The following is a 12,589-nucleotide window of genomic DNA, read 5'->3' as shown; positions in this document are numbered from 1 at the left end:
GGAAGAGGGAATTTAATCATAAATTCAGTGGCCCTTCCAGCAATGAAACCATTACTTACCAACTCCTGGACACAAAGATGCATCTACATGTGTAATTGCTCACTGATGGGGACAAAAGCTACATTCAGCACTGCAAAACAGATTTTTCTCATCTGTAATTCAAAAGGAATAAGCCAAGTGTTTCAAGTGTGACCCTACAGAAAAAAAATGGAAAAAGCTGACACGAAGGTCTGGCACAAGCTTTTTCAGCATCCTCTGTCTGCCCCGTAATTCCTGAATTGGGAGTAGTGGTGACAAATTTAAGGACCTCTTCTAGAGCGTTACCTAATTAAGTGTGAGGTAATTTTCAGATCAAAATATTCAAGGTAAAGTCCATGACCTACAGAAACACGAGCTTTGCCATCAGGTTATTAAACAGATTCTAACTACGGCAAATTAAAAATCAAGAGTTACAAGTCAAAGCCCCAACATGAAAAAGTCCACCCTAATTTTACGTCACTTTACACACAACCTGAAGTCTAAAACATAGCTCCAACATTTAATCACAGTAACTACAATTTCAAGAGCCAGTCTTTGGATTTCTCTCTCATCTCCTGTTCCACTCTCCAGTGTGACAGCTTTGTCTTTGCTTAGGCTTCACCACCAGCAACAGAATCACACCACGACAAGCCCTGTGCCTAGAACAGCTTGTACAAGTGCTGCACTTCAGTTTGGCCAAGATGCAATGAGATGAAGCAAGTCCCAGCCTCGCTCCTCCGTGTGGATACAACAATGCACCATGATGACAGCTCAAATCCTGGCACAGCCAACGCTTCGGGAGCAAACACACTCTGAAAATCTTCACCAGAATCCCAGTGCCTACAAAGACACATACATAATTACCTCTTGGTTCTGACTGAGGATTGAAATACACGTTCAGGAGACAGCTTTCCCACTATAAACCAGGCTTTAGAGCCATTCTGCTGGAAGCACTGGCTGTAAAGCAAACTGAACGGCGAGCTGGAGCTCGTAAAAGCTTATTCACAGAAAAGGTGCGTATTAAAACCGAATAGCACAGCACTAAAATGGTCTGCCAAGGCAGAACGCAGTGTAGGTACAGCAGCAGAACGGACCCTTTCTGCCCCCTGCAGTTCCCACTGCTCCCTGGATTTTCAAGACAGGCTTAGCAGGGATAGTAGTTACCATTCTAGAACCAGAACCATTTACATCTGGCTCTCACCAACAGCCAAGGCATTTTTACACCTACCTTCATCTGAACAGCAGTTAAACTGCCCAGTGCCTTCCATAAAAATCAATTCTATATATGGAATGTTTCCTGTGATAAACACATAATGTGACTGTCCTTGATCATGCAATAAAAAGAATATCACTTGCTAATAAACCTTTAATTTAGCCTTATCATTTTGATGATTAGGATTAAGAAGAATCTCCACCAATGAATACGTGCTCTTAAGCAGTTGCAGCTTGCTCCTAGAACATATACACATATATACATAATGTATGTGTATGTAAACTATTAAAGGACAAAGGATTGTTGTTGAGTTATATGGACTATCTAGGTAATTTTATTTCTAGCTCTTAGACTACAAATACACCACCAAACAGAAAACAGCCTTTTCCTCATTTTACACATTGTATGTCAGGCATCCATATGTAAGGGAATTTCAGTGAATTAAAATTCCATGGAAGAAGGTCTCATGTTCATATACATAAGGGGTGAATAAAGTACCATAACTGTCATTTACAGACTTTCTTCAATCCTAACAAACATAAGACAGGGAATTGAATCCCAATTTAGCTACCTAAAATGTTCCCCCATATTAATCATGTACACCCACATATTTCAGGTGGGCCGGATTCAGAAACCAAATTATTTTCATACTGGCAACCTGCTAAAATAAATAGAAGTGGGGGGAAAAGCATTTTTAGCACGTACTAGGAATACTGGTGTTTTTCCTGGGCTGACTGATAATTTTGAAACAATCCTGTTCTGCTTTATGAGTCTGGCTGTGCAAAGAGGAAGTGAGAACAGATTGATTACAATGGAATATTCTGTATTTTCAGCTGTTTTCTCAAGCAATGATGAACACATCCCTACATTAGATTTCAGAAGGAAAAAGCTGTTGCAGCACACAAGAGGTATGGAGGTTACACAGGATGCTCCATATTTAGAAAAAGATAATTTTGCTAATGAAATTTCATTTTCATTCTTCCACGCAGCACTTGCTTTATATTTGTCTGAGACATCTTCATACCTCACTTGCCATTTTTTATTTCCACGGCATAGACACAATTTTTTCTCTATTTAAGCTGAAAGCACCATCAACTATATCCCAATTTGTACTTTAACATGCTATAGGCAAAATAAACCCAGATTTTGACTAATATACTCCATAATATTGACCTGTAGGGAATTGTAAGGTATTTAAAACAAGTCTGGCTATACTTTGCAGGGCTATCAAGTAATTAAATCTATTTAAAACGTATTTCTTCTCAGAGTCCATTTTTTCGTCTCTAGGTAAAAATATTGGGAAACTGGATTATCCTGAGAACATGAACTGAGCACAGAGAAATGGTTTGGCACCTCACCCTTTAAGTCCATCCTTCATGCTCTAGTTCTGTTATGAATAATAAGCTGAGCAGCTTAATGCAAAGCACTGGGATCACAAAGTTTTCAATGGGTTGCTCCAACAAAAATACAATCCTTGCTGTCCCAAACCCCAAGTTTTGCTCCGTGTAGCTGCTGCCTTCCCCTCCTCAGTCACCAATGCGACGACTGACAGGAATCTGCCAAGTCACTTTGAAGTAAAAACTAGTTGATTCTAGGGAAAAACAGTGATTAGTTGCACAGTGCATGGAGCAGCCGTCCAGAAACACACATGTGTATAAGGATGTTATTACAGGAGATAGGTGGGGAAAAGCACTCTTCCTGCTTTTTGCCTGGTTCACAGGGATTTTTCCCAGGCGCCAACAGCTCCCAGAGCAAACCCCTCCTGCCCTTCCCTGTACTCCAGGCTGAGCCAGTTCCTTTCCCCACGCTCCACCAGACCAGGAATCCCCTTTTCCAACTGGATTATCAACACGAGCAGCGTTTTTGGTGGTTTTTTTTTTGTTGTTGTTGGTTTTTTTTTTTTTTTTTAAGGAACACCACACACATAACCGAGCGAGCCGCAGCCCCCGGCGCCGGGACCCGCTCCCAGCCATTGTACTCCGCGCAGCCCCCCGGGCTCGGGCGCGGCCCCGCGGGGCTCCACAAAGCTCCGCCACAGGCCGGACGTGCCCGGTGCCCCGGGCCTCCCCTCCCCCCGGTATTCCGGGAAACCTCCGGGAGGAGGAGGAGGAGGAGGAGGAAGCGGCGGCGCTGCGGAACAGCCCCGCTGCGGAAAAGCCGCCGGGGCAGGTGGCAGGGAGGGAGGCCCCGCCGGGGCTGCTTCCCTCCTCCATCCCGGTGCCCCCCCTCGCCATCCCGGAGGCACCGAGCGCTTCCTCCTCCCTCCCCCCAGGACCGCGTGCGGGAGCTCGGGCCCACCTGCCCCGTAGGGAGGGAAGGAGGGAGGGCTAGAGGGGGACCGGACCCGTCCCCTCCCCGAGGCGGCGGCGGGTGGGTCGGGGAGGGAGGGAAGGAAGGAAGGAAGGAGGGAGGGAAGGGAAGGGGGGTGGATGCGAGCCGCCCCCGGTACCTTGCGCTTCCTGGTCTCGGCCGAGCCGCTCCACACGAAGCACTGGTAAATCGCCCGCAGGTTCTGCTTCCAGTTCTCCACCTTGAAGCCGGTCACATGGCAGCACCCGGCCGCCGGCGGACTCATGTCAGACCCCCCCACATCAATCCGCCCGCACACGGGCCGGGCCGGCGGGCAGCGAGCCGGCCCCTTCCCCCGCCCCGCAGCACCGACACGGGCCGGGGCTCCCCCGCCCTCAGGGGCTCCGGCCCCTCACGCCGCCGCCGCCGGGGAGCCGCTGGCACATAGAGCCGGGGCTCCGCCACGGCCCCCCGGCTCCGAACAAAGCGCGGCGGGCGGGCAGCGCGCACTCCCTCCCGCCCTTCTCCCGCACACACAAAGATGGGGCGCTCTGAGGCGAGGAGAAGGAGGAGGCGGCGGCTGTAGCGGCCGCTGCCGCCCCCGGAGTGGCCGCCGCTCCCTTCTACCTCATAGAGGCCGCTGTGGAAGCGGCGGGCGGAGGGGAAGGGAGGGGATGGGGGCGCTGGCGGCGGCGACCCCGGCCGCAGTGCGAGCGGGCGTGTGTGGGGAAGGGGGCGAGTCCCCGCCCGCCGCCGCTCCGGCTTCCCCCGCCGGCGCCTGCACGGCTCTTGTCCCTTTAAACCGCCCCCCCGCCTCCTTCGCCGGCTCCTTCCTCCTCCGCCTCGCCCGCGCCCCCCCCGCCCGCCGCGAGCAATGGTCCGAGCCGCTCACTCAACCCAGCCCGCCCGGCCCGGAGTGGGATAGACCAACGGGGAAGGTGCGGGAGGAGCGCCCCCTCTGCCCCGCCGCCCGCGAGGGAGGGAGCGACGGGGGAAAGGAGGGCGACGATTGGTCCGCTTGCCTGTCAATCTATTCATCTCTAGCGTCTCATTGGTTAATTTTCCTTTCTTCTCTCCCCCTCCACCCTTCCTACCTAGCATTTCCCCCGCCGGAAAAAGGCGGGACATCCCGGACGATTAACAGCTTATCTGACCAACGGAAATAAAGGGTGGGGTCTATGTGGTGGGAGCGGCAGTGTGATTGGTTAGGGTAAACGTCAGTCATGCTGCAAGCGAAGAGCGGATTGGCTGTGTCTTTGAGGGGGCGGCCCCTCCCGGAGCAGCCTGCGCTGCTGTCACATCCGCTGGTGCGGCGCTCGCTGTTCCCTCAGTGGTTTCCTGAGGGAAGAGGGGTCTCCTGAGGGGAGAGCGATCGCCGGTCTCCCGGGAGAGGCTCCGTGCCACGCTCCGACGGGCTCCTAGGACCATATATGGTCCCTCCATACCGCCAGCCTGCATCCTGGTGTTCCATAGGGAAGAAACAAAAGCGGTGTTACACCAGAACTGGTGTTATTTCAGCTTTTTCCTATACAAGGAAATGGGAAGACAGTGAAAAATGATGGAATCTGTACATAGTTTTGAGATTGTATGCCACACACGCTATAGGGTTACATAATGGAGTGAGGCAGGAGGGAAAGGATGGGAATTACTCCGTGGTTTCTCAAGAGAGAGAGCAGAGGCTTTGCAGAGCCTTCTTAGACAATCACTGCAAACACTGTGCAACAAGGAAATAAGTGGAAAAGTGCCACCACATTATTTCACCAATCCCATTTTTCAGTGCATACTAATCGCATTCCTCGGGAGCTGTAACCTTGAAATCCTCACCTTGCAGGTTTCCTTACAGTGTCCAGTTTCCTGACCTGCTGCTGCAGCTTGCGATAAATAAACACAAAAATTTGTGGCAATCACCTGAGGACTTTCCGTTTTCTCCAGAGGTGCTGCTGGTTTAAAAAGAAAGCAGGGTAAGTAGTAGGAAGCGTAGTTTATGATCTGTACATAGCTAGAAGGTTTGGTGGCAAAGTAGGGCTGAACAAGAGCTGGGTTTGTGCCCCCAGGCTGAGGCAGCAGCAGGACACAGTGGCCCTCTGTGTGGGACACCTGTAATTGTTGCTTCTCCTGGCTCACACTACTTATTAGCCTCTCCCAGAAATCCCTCTTCTGCACAGTCTGGGGATTATACTTCAGTGATAAACCTGGAATTGCCCCACAGGTGGAAAAATAAAGGTGCCAAGAGCCAGGAGAGGACCCGATTATCCCGCTGTGTACACAAATTGCACTGGATGTTTCAGAAGATTATGAGTGGAATGTGGAGGGAGGCTGTACCCTCTCTTTGACCCTGTGTAATCATTAGACCTATTAAGTCATCACAGTGCAGCCTACAGCTCCTTGGAATGGGAACAGGAATTGGTGCTGCACGTCCTTCCCGTGTTAACCCAACTTCCAGGAGAATTAACCAGTTTTCAAAAGCAGGAGTCAGAGCCAGCCCCTGCCCTGAGAAAACCACCCTCAGAAAAGAGGGAAGTTAAGGACTGCCAGCTCAAGGTGTGTAGAAGGGAACTGGATGGGTGATTAGTGTCCTAACAGCGTCTAATAATTATTCTCTGAATATTTCCAATTAAACAAAGCCGCCTATATTGCTACAGTCTAAATACAAGCAGAAAGTTATTCTTATTCTGCACCAACCTACTGTTACTAATCTGGGGCTTTTCTCCATGGCTACCACATCAAAACAGGAGATAAAGATAAAAGAGAGAGTTTCTGCCAATGAAATTTAAGTCCATCTCGCTGAAAAAACAGGATACCAAAGAGACAATACATATGTTCAATGTCCTGCAGACTCTGAAATTTTCACGGAGATTTCTGTGCCACTCTGTCTTGCAGAGTCCCTGCGTTTATTCCCTTTAGGGTGTGCTGTCTTATGCAGAAATAACAAGAACTGTGAGTTTAAACACAATTGCTTTAAGAAACACATTTTTAGTGCTTCTCTTTCAAAGAGACAACCTTTGAGAAAATACTGATCTTTCTCTGGCCACTTCCAGAACAATTAGCACAGTTGCCTACTCCTGTCCTGGAGGTCTCTGACCTTGCTGAGGATGTGAGGGGCATCCTCTGAGCCACAAAGGACCCACATGGAGGACACCTGTCCTGGAGCACACCTGGTGAGAGCCACTGTCACTTCCCAAAGGCAGCGATGTAGAAGTTTAAAGATCAACTCTTTGGGGATATTTCCAAAGTGTAGATGTTACCTTTCAAACTTAAAGCTCCCCCAGGCTTCCCTTGGCACCTTATCCTCCATAAAAGGGGTTTATTTATGCTAGAAAATCAACTTGGGCTTCTTGTGGTAAATTGGAACCAGAATAAAAATCCGCTTTGGAATGGTGTAGAAAGCAGTGGCTTTTGAGATTTTTTTTGAGGCCAGCTCCTGATTTGGGGGGCTTGAGGCAAAACTCTACACATGTCATTAAATCCTTTGCTTTCTGTCCTGTGAAGACACCAGAATCTTTCCTATGAAGTATAAAAACTTCCAGCTCTACAAACACTTCTTGCTTCTTGCAGCCCACACAGTAAAGGCGACGCAACAGCACAGAGCAGCAGCCAAAACAAAATGGGAGTGGAAAACAGTGACAACATTTTGTCAGGTAGTAATTGTTAAATCAGCCTGCTTGCTGCACATACACACACACACACACACACACACACAAGTTTACAAGTTTGCTGTAGTTTAATTTACTCTTGGGCATAGCTTGGGAATGTTTCTAGAAAAAAACCTTTTGGTGCAGCAGATAGCTTGGGAAAGGATTTGCCTCTGGGGAAGGAAATAGTTTCATTCTCTCCTGTGTCTCATGGAAGAATTTTTAATTTTAAAGCATTGATGATTATGCTAATTAGTGCTTACCCTCAAATGCCAGTGGAATATAAATGTTGATAGTAGCTAAAACACACTGCAAATGTGCAGCAAAGTCTTCCTCCAGAGAGTCATCTGCGTTCCATGATAGCTCAGCTGGGGAGAAGCAGCATTCTTCACATGGAAAAGCAAAGTAACTGCCTCTTCTATCCATGTCATCCCAAGGTGGCACTTCTAGGCTCCTCTGGATAGCCATGAATCAGCTGTTACCTCATCACTTGGGCATGCTTTGCCATGATATCTCTTAAAATGTCCAATTTCATTCTCAGGTAAACAGGAACCTTTCCCTTTGTTCAAGTGTGTGAGCAGCATCAAGGATTTGGGTAGGATTCCTCCCATAACCCTGGATTACAAGTGGAGCTGGCCTAAATTTGGACCTGCAAGAGGCTAAAGCCCCTGGCTCCACAAGTGGATTTGAAGGGGGATGTTCAGGAGCTTTGCTCCTGCAAGCACAAGGGCTCTCCATGCTAATAACCAGTACAGAATATGTGAGGATTCTTCAGTCCCTCTCCTGCATTTTTTCAGGCACTCTAAAAAAATACAAGTTCTTCCACATTCTAAAAGGAAAGAACTTACAGAACTACTCTGCTTACCAAAACACACACAGAAAAATATTTTAAAGCCCAAAAAGAACACTTTTACCTTTTTAAAATTACCCTAATTTTAATCTTCAGGATTTTTTTTCCCCTGAGCTCCAGTCTTTTGTCATCCAAGCATTGTAAACTTCCATGCAAGTAGAACTGCCATTGCTTAATCCACAGGCTTTAAAGCAGATGAGATTGAGTGTCTGGCTGCAGGGCTAAAAGCTCTGGAGATACCACAGGCAGAATCCATTGTGTGATTCTGCCTGAAGCTCATTGCTTCTGAATCCCTGTGAAGTTCAGCTGAGTTACCTCAGACACCTGAAGGTTTGTAGGGAAACACTGGTACCTGCCATTTATCCTGGGGATGGAGTACTGACCTTGCTACAAAACCAAATAGGTTGTAAAGTCCCAGCTGTGCCAGCTTCTCTAGAAAGCCTTGTTTTCATCCCAATCCATGGCACCTGGTAGGTGCCAGAGCAGAGATTTCCACGTGGCTCGGTCTCAGCACAGGACACAGAGTGGTTTCTTGAATCCACAACATTCCATAGTAAAAGATTGGTTCAGCTGAGCAGGTCCTGCCAGAAAGATGATTGTCAGTCCAAGGGCTGCACAGATAGGTGGATTTCAGTGGATAAAGCTGACTTTGGACTTGGTAATCAACTCTTGCTATTCTCCCTTGGAATCATGGCCCCCTGTATAGCAAATTTAAAGGTACTGACACTAAAATTCCTTGTCTTGGAGATCTTTTGCAGACCTCTTCAAAGCAGTGCACAAGACTCCAAAGATTCATGGCCTGTGGATTGAAAATAGTCCTAGAAAAACACAATGCCTCTGCTTATTTTTCTGCAGATCACTCGTTAGATTTCCCGTCAGCGCTGTCAGAGGGTAAAATCTTGGCCCCAGCTGAACTCAACAGGAATTTTGCCACTGACTTGAATGGAGCTAAAATGTCACTCCTGCTATTTGTCAAGGCAATTACATCCAGACAATACTTTAACATCTGGCTTCAAGTGAACACACAGAGCTGTTCACTCCCTCAGTCTCTGAAGACAACACAGGACATTGGCTATCTCCATAAAAAATGAAACATTTGTTCTTGGCAAGCTGCTTGTAATGAAGGGGGGATCCATCCAGTGACATCCAGGAACCAAGTCCCTGTTCCTTAGCCTATAGTTATTGGCAATAGCATCAATAGATTTTCTGTCACTTTCTGGGAAGAATGTCAAAATCACCCATCTACTGTTGCAAGTCATTCTGTTGTAAAAACTTTGTTTAGAACAGCAGATCTGGCCTCATCTGTGGTTTCTCACAGACGAGGGAGGTTTTCACCCAGTTCATCTCCTGTTTCCCAAGGCACTGGAAGGTCCCTTGTTAGGTCAGGGAGCAGCATTTCTATCTAAACTTTTCTGTGTGTATGGTGGTCAAAGGTAAGGCTGAAGGACAACTGATTATAGGAGAAAAAATGGTGTGAGCTTGTTTCCTTTTCTAAAAACCCACCTGAGACAAGGCAATATTGATTTATTGCAAAATATAAAGGTTAGGTCATCCTCAAGTGGGGCACAACATTTCCTGGTAGGAAAAAATGAAATCTTAGAATTATTTGATTGGTGATTTAAAAAATCTGTTTGAATGGGAAGAATCATGGGATCATAGAATGGTTTTGGTTGGAAGAGATTTTGAAGATAATCCAGTTCCAGCCCCATGCTGTGGTCACGGACACATTCCACTAGACCAGGTGGCTCCAAGACCCACCCAACCTGGCCTTGAACATGTCAGGGATGAGGCATTCAAACTTCTCTGGGCATCCACAACTTCTCTGAGTCACTGGATGATGTCTGGAAGAACAGAGATGTACAAAGAGAGGGCCTTTTATGCATCAGGCAGGCAGGGATCTGTTCCCAGCTGGTGAGTTTCTGTACTGCTCACCTGTGCAAAACCAGCTTCCCTTGGTCTCCTTCCATCCCCAGGGATGCAAAGCTAAACTCAGTCACCAGCATCTGATGAGCCTTAATTCCCAGCACTTAAATAATTAGCTCCTCAAATGTACAAAAACAACTCTCATTTTCTGGATTAATGAGGGGAGCTGGGTTCCACTGAGCACAGCTATTATGGAGCTGCTAATGCAGTGTTGGATTCCTGGCTGCCACTGAGCACGGAGCCATTGGCCCCTGGGAGAGCAGGAACACGGGGAGAGCAACACTGCAGGGAGCCAGCAGGGGAAACCCTGGCACTGCTTTGGGGGTTTATGCAGAGGGAGGGGGGGTTTTATTTCTGTGTCTGCTGAGTCTCATCTGGGTTGGTGGTGATGCCACATAACCCAGATGAAGGCTGAAGCTCAGGCAGATCCTGAGGTGGGTAGTTTGCTTTAATCACGGGCCAGGTAAAGGCAGTTTCTGAAGCTGGGTAACAAATATGTGACACAAACAGAAACCTACAGGTTAGGTAGTCACACAGCAGCTTCTGCCCAGTTTCTGTAGCCAGAGCAGTAGGGAATGGCAAGGAGCTGGAAGGCTACAGTGGGACTGGAATGTTCTTGTCCTCTGTGTCCATTTGGCTGAGGAGTTGGTAGGGAACTAGTTGCAAAAAGTCAATCTTGCCTCATTTTGGCAGGTACAGGCATCTAAACTCTTCAAAACAAACTTCTGTTCTCTCTTTGGGATCTTGGCACAGGGCTGGCAAGTTTATTTTTCCCAAGTGGAAGGAGAGGGGACTGAGGAAATGCCAGCCTGCAAAGGATGCCTTGCTCTGCCCTGGGAGGTTTAAACTGGGGCCACATGACATGGACAACTCACCACTGTTGGGACTGTTCCCTTCCTCTCTTTGCATCACTGATTCTCTGCCTTGTACATGGACTAGGGAGGAGAGAATAATTGCAAAATCAGGGAGATGTAACTGCAGCCACTCAACAAAGTCATGCAGCTTCTCAGAGAACTGGAGATGAAAAGGCCTGGAGTGTTGATTTTCTCAAATTCTTAAGCCATCAAAGAGCCCTTCAGGACATGTCATTCTCGCCCACCCATTAGTACACCCAAATTAGTGGTCATGCAGCCCTGGATGTCGATTTGGGGATAAATATCTTCTCACACTGAAGTTCTCCTCCAACAATATGGCTTCAAGCACATAACATCTGTCACATTTGCAAATCAAACCAAACCAAAACTTTTGACCTCAGTAAGACAAGTCTGAATTTGCAATGAAAGCCCAGGGTTAATCAAGAACCTTGGTGAAGAAATAGCAGGAGTTGAGATGTTAACATGGAAATTCATGGAACTGAGATGGTTTATGCAGCAAAGTTCCTGTTTCATTCAGTGCCAGGCACCAGGGACACCAGGGACCTGCAGGTGCTCAAGAACCTCAGCACCTTCCCAAACCAGGAGCACTCCCCTGGAGGTGGCCATTTAAAATTAAGCTCCTTTGAAAATGCATGGATGCTGCTTCTCATGTCAGGGCTTGTTGGACCACTGACTTCAGAGGAGTAATTTAGCTGAAGCAATCAGGAAATAATTATTACAGTGGAGAGTTAAAAGACAGTAATTAAACTGGATAAATAAATAACTGAAGTGACTAAAAAAGTCCACCCAAAGCCTACTTTTGGAGCACTATTTAATGTAAATGAATCACTTAGTGGACAATACAACAATCATCTGTTCAGCTTCTATTCATTATCAAAAACAATACAGAAGGATTGGCAGGGAATAGTCGTGTGCCAGAGGGAGTCCTTTAGGAAATACCACAGAATCTGGACTGGCTTTTGTCTGTTCTTCTATTGTGTTCTGACAATGCTCTGCTAATGAAAGTCCAACGTCATTTCAGTTGTCTTTTTCTTTTTTTTCCCCCCAAAACCAGATCAGTGGTAATCTTGGCCTTCCAGGGTTGCTTGTTCCTGTTGAGAGGACTTCCACACATTATGTACCAGGTCAGCCAAGGTCCAAGAGGCTGAGGATGTGTCGTCTCAGGCCCTCTGGGAAATCCAACTGTAGCTGATGAGACAAAATCCTTTGTTTTGGGCAAAAATCCACCAAGTTTTAAAGAAATCATCACATATCTCTGAAAGATGCAGTACTCCAGTGAGTTGTATACTCAGTAAATTTGTCTTTTGTTACTCTATTTGAAAGGACAATAACCTCATTCCGAGAAACAAGCTGCTTTTCCATAGGGAGTATTCACATTGATCATTCCCATCATTATCTTGGGAGTTATCTGCAGGAAGCTGCAGGCTAAAGGGAATCCCCATCAGGAATCTGGGGAGCTAAACCTAGCAGGCAGACACCTATGCTAGAACAAACAAAGGTAAGACAATACCAAGCACTAAAATGCTGTCATTATGCCTCAGAATTGATAATCCACTGCTATTCCCATCTCTTAGGAGTTACTGGTTTGGAGTAGCTCCAAGTTCACACCCAAGGGTGCAGCAGGTACCCAGAGGGGTTCCCTTTTCTGACCTGGCTCCTTCTGCATTGCTGCTACAACTTTCAGCTCCTGCAGCGTTGCTGGTTGGACTCTGTGGAGCCCCGCAGTGCAAAATCACTGTGACAGTCTGAGTTAAGGAAAAAGGGCAACAGTGATACACTTAAGAAAATA

At 47.3% G+C, this 12,589-nt stretch overlaps 1 protein-coding gene across 2 annotated transcripts in view; it reads right to left on the bottom strand.

Moving 5' to 3' along the window:
• USP22 (ubiquitin specific peptidase 22) overlaps positions 1 to 4,425 on the bottom strand; it is an 89,251-nt gene extending 84,826 nt beyond the window's left edge. Inside the window, exon 1 of one of the 2 annotated variants that reach the window (XM_009091787.4) lies at positions 3,681 to 4,425. In XM_009091787.4, coding sequence (XP_009090035.1) covers positions 3,681 to 3,806 — 126 coding nt within the window. In that variant the 5' untranslated portion in view covers positions 3,807 to 4,425. The remainder of the gene's footprint in view (positions 1 to 3,680) is intronic. The other variant, XM_009091786.4, reaches the window with a different exon arrangement.
• Between the last annotated feature and the right edge of the window lie 8,164 nt (positions 4,426 to 12,589).

This window comes from Serinus canaria, chromosome 14 (genome assembly GCF_022539315.1).
Source record: "Serinus canaria isolate serCan28SL12 chromosome 14, serCan2020, whole genome shotgun sequence".
NCBI lineage: Eukaryota > Metazoa > Chordata > Aves > Passeriformes > Fringillidae > Serinus > Serinus canaria.
The sequence above is the reverse complement of the archived record's forward strand: the minus strand, read 5'-3'. Positions and strand labels throughout refer to the sequence as shown.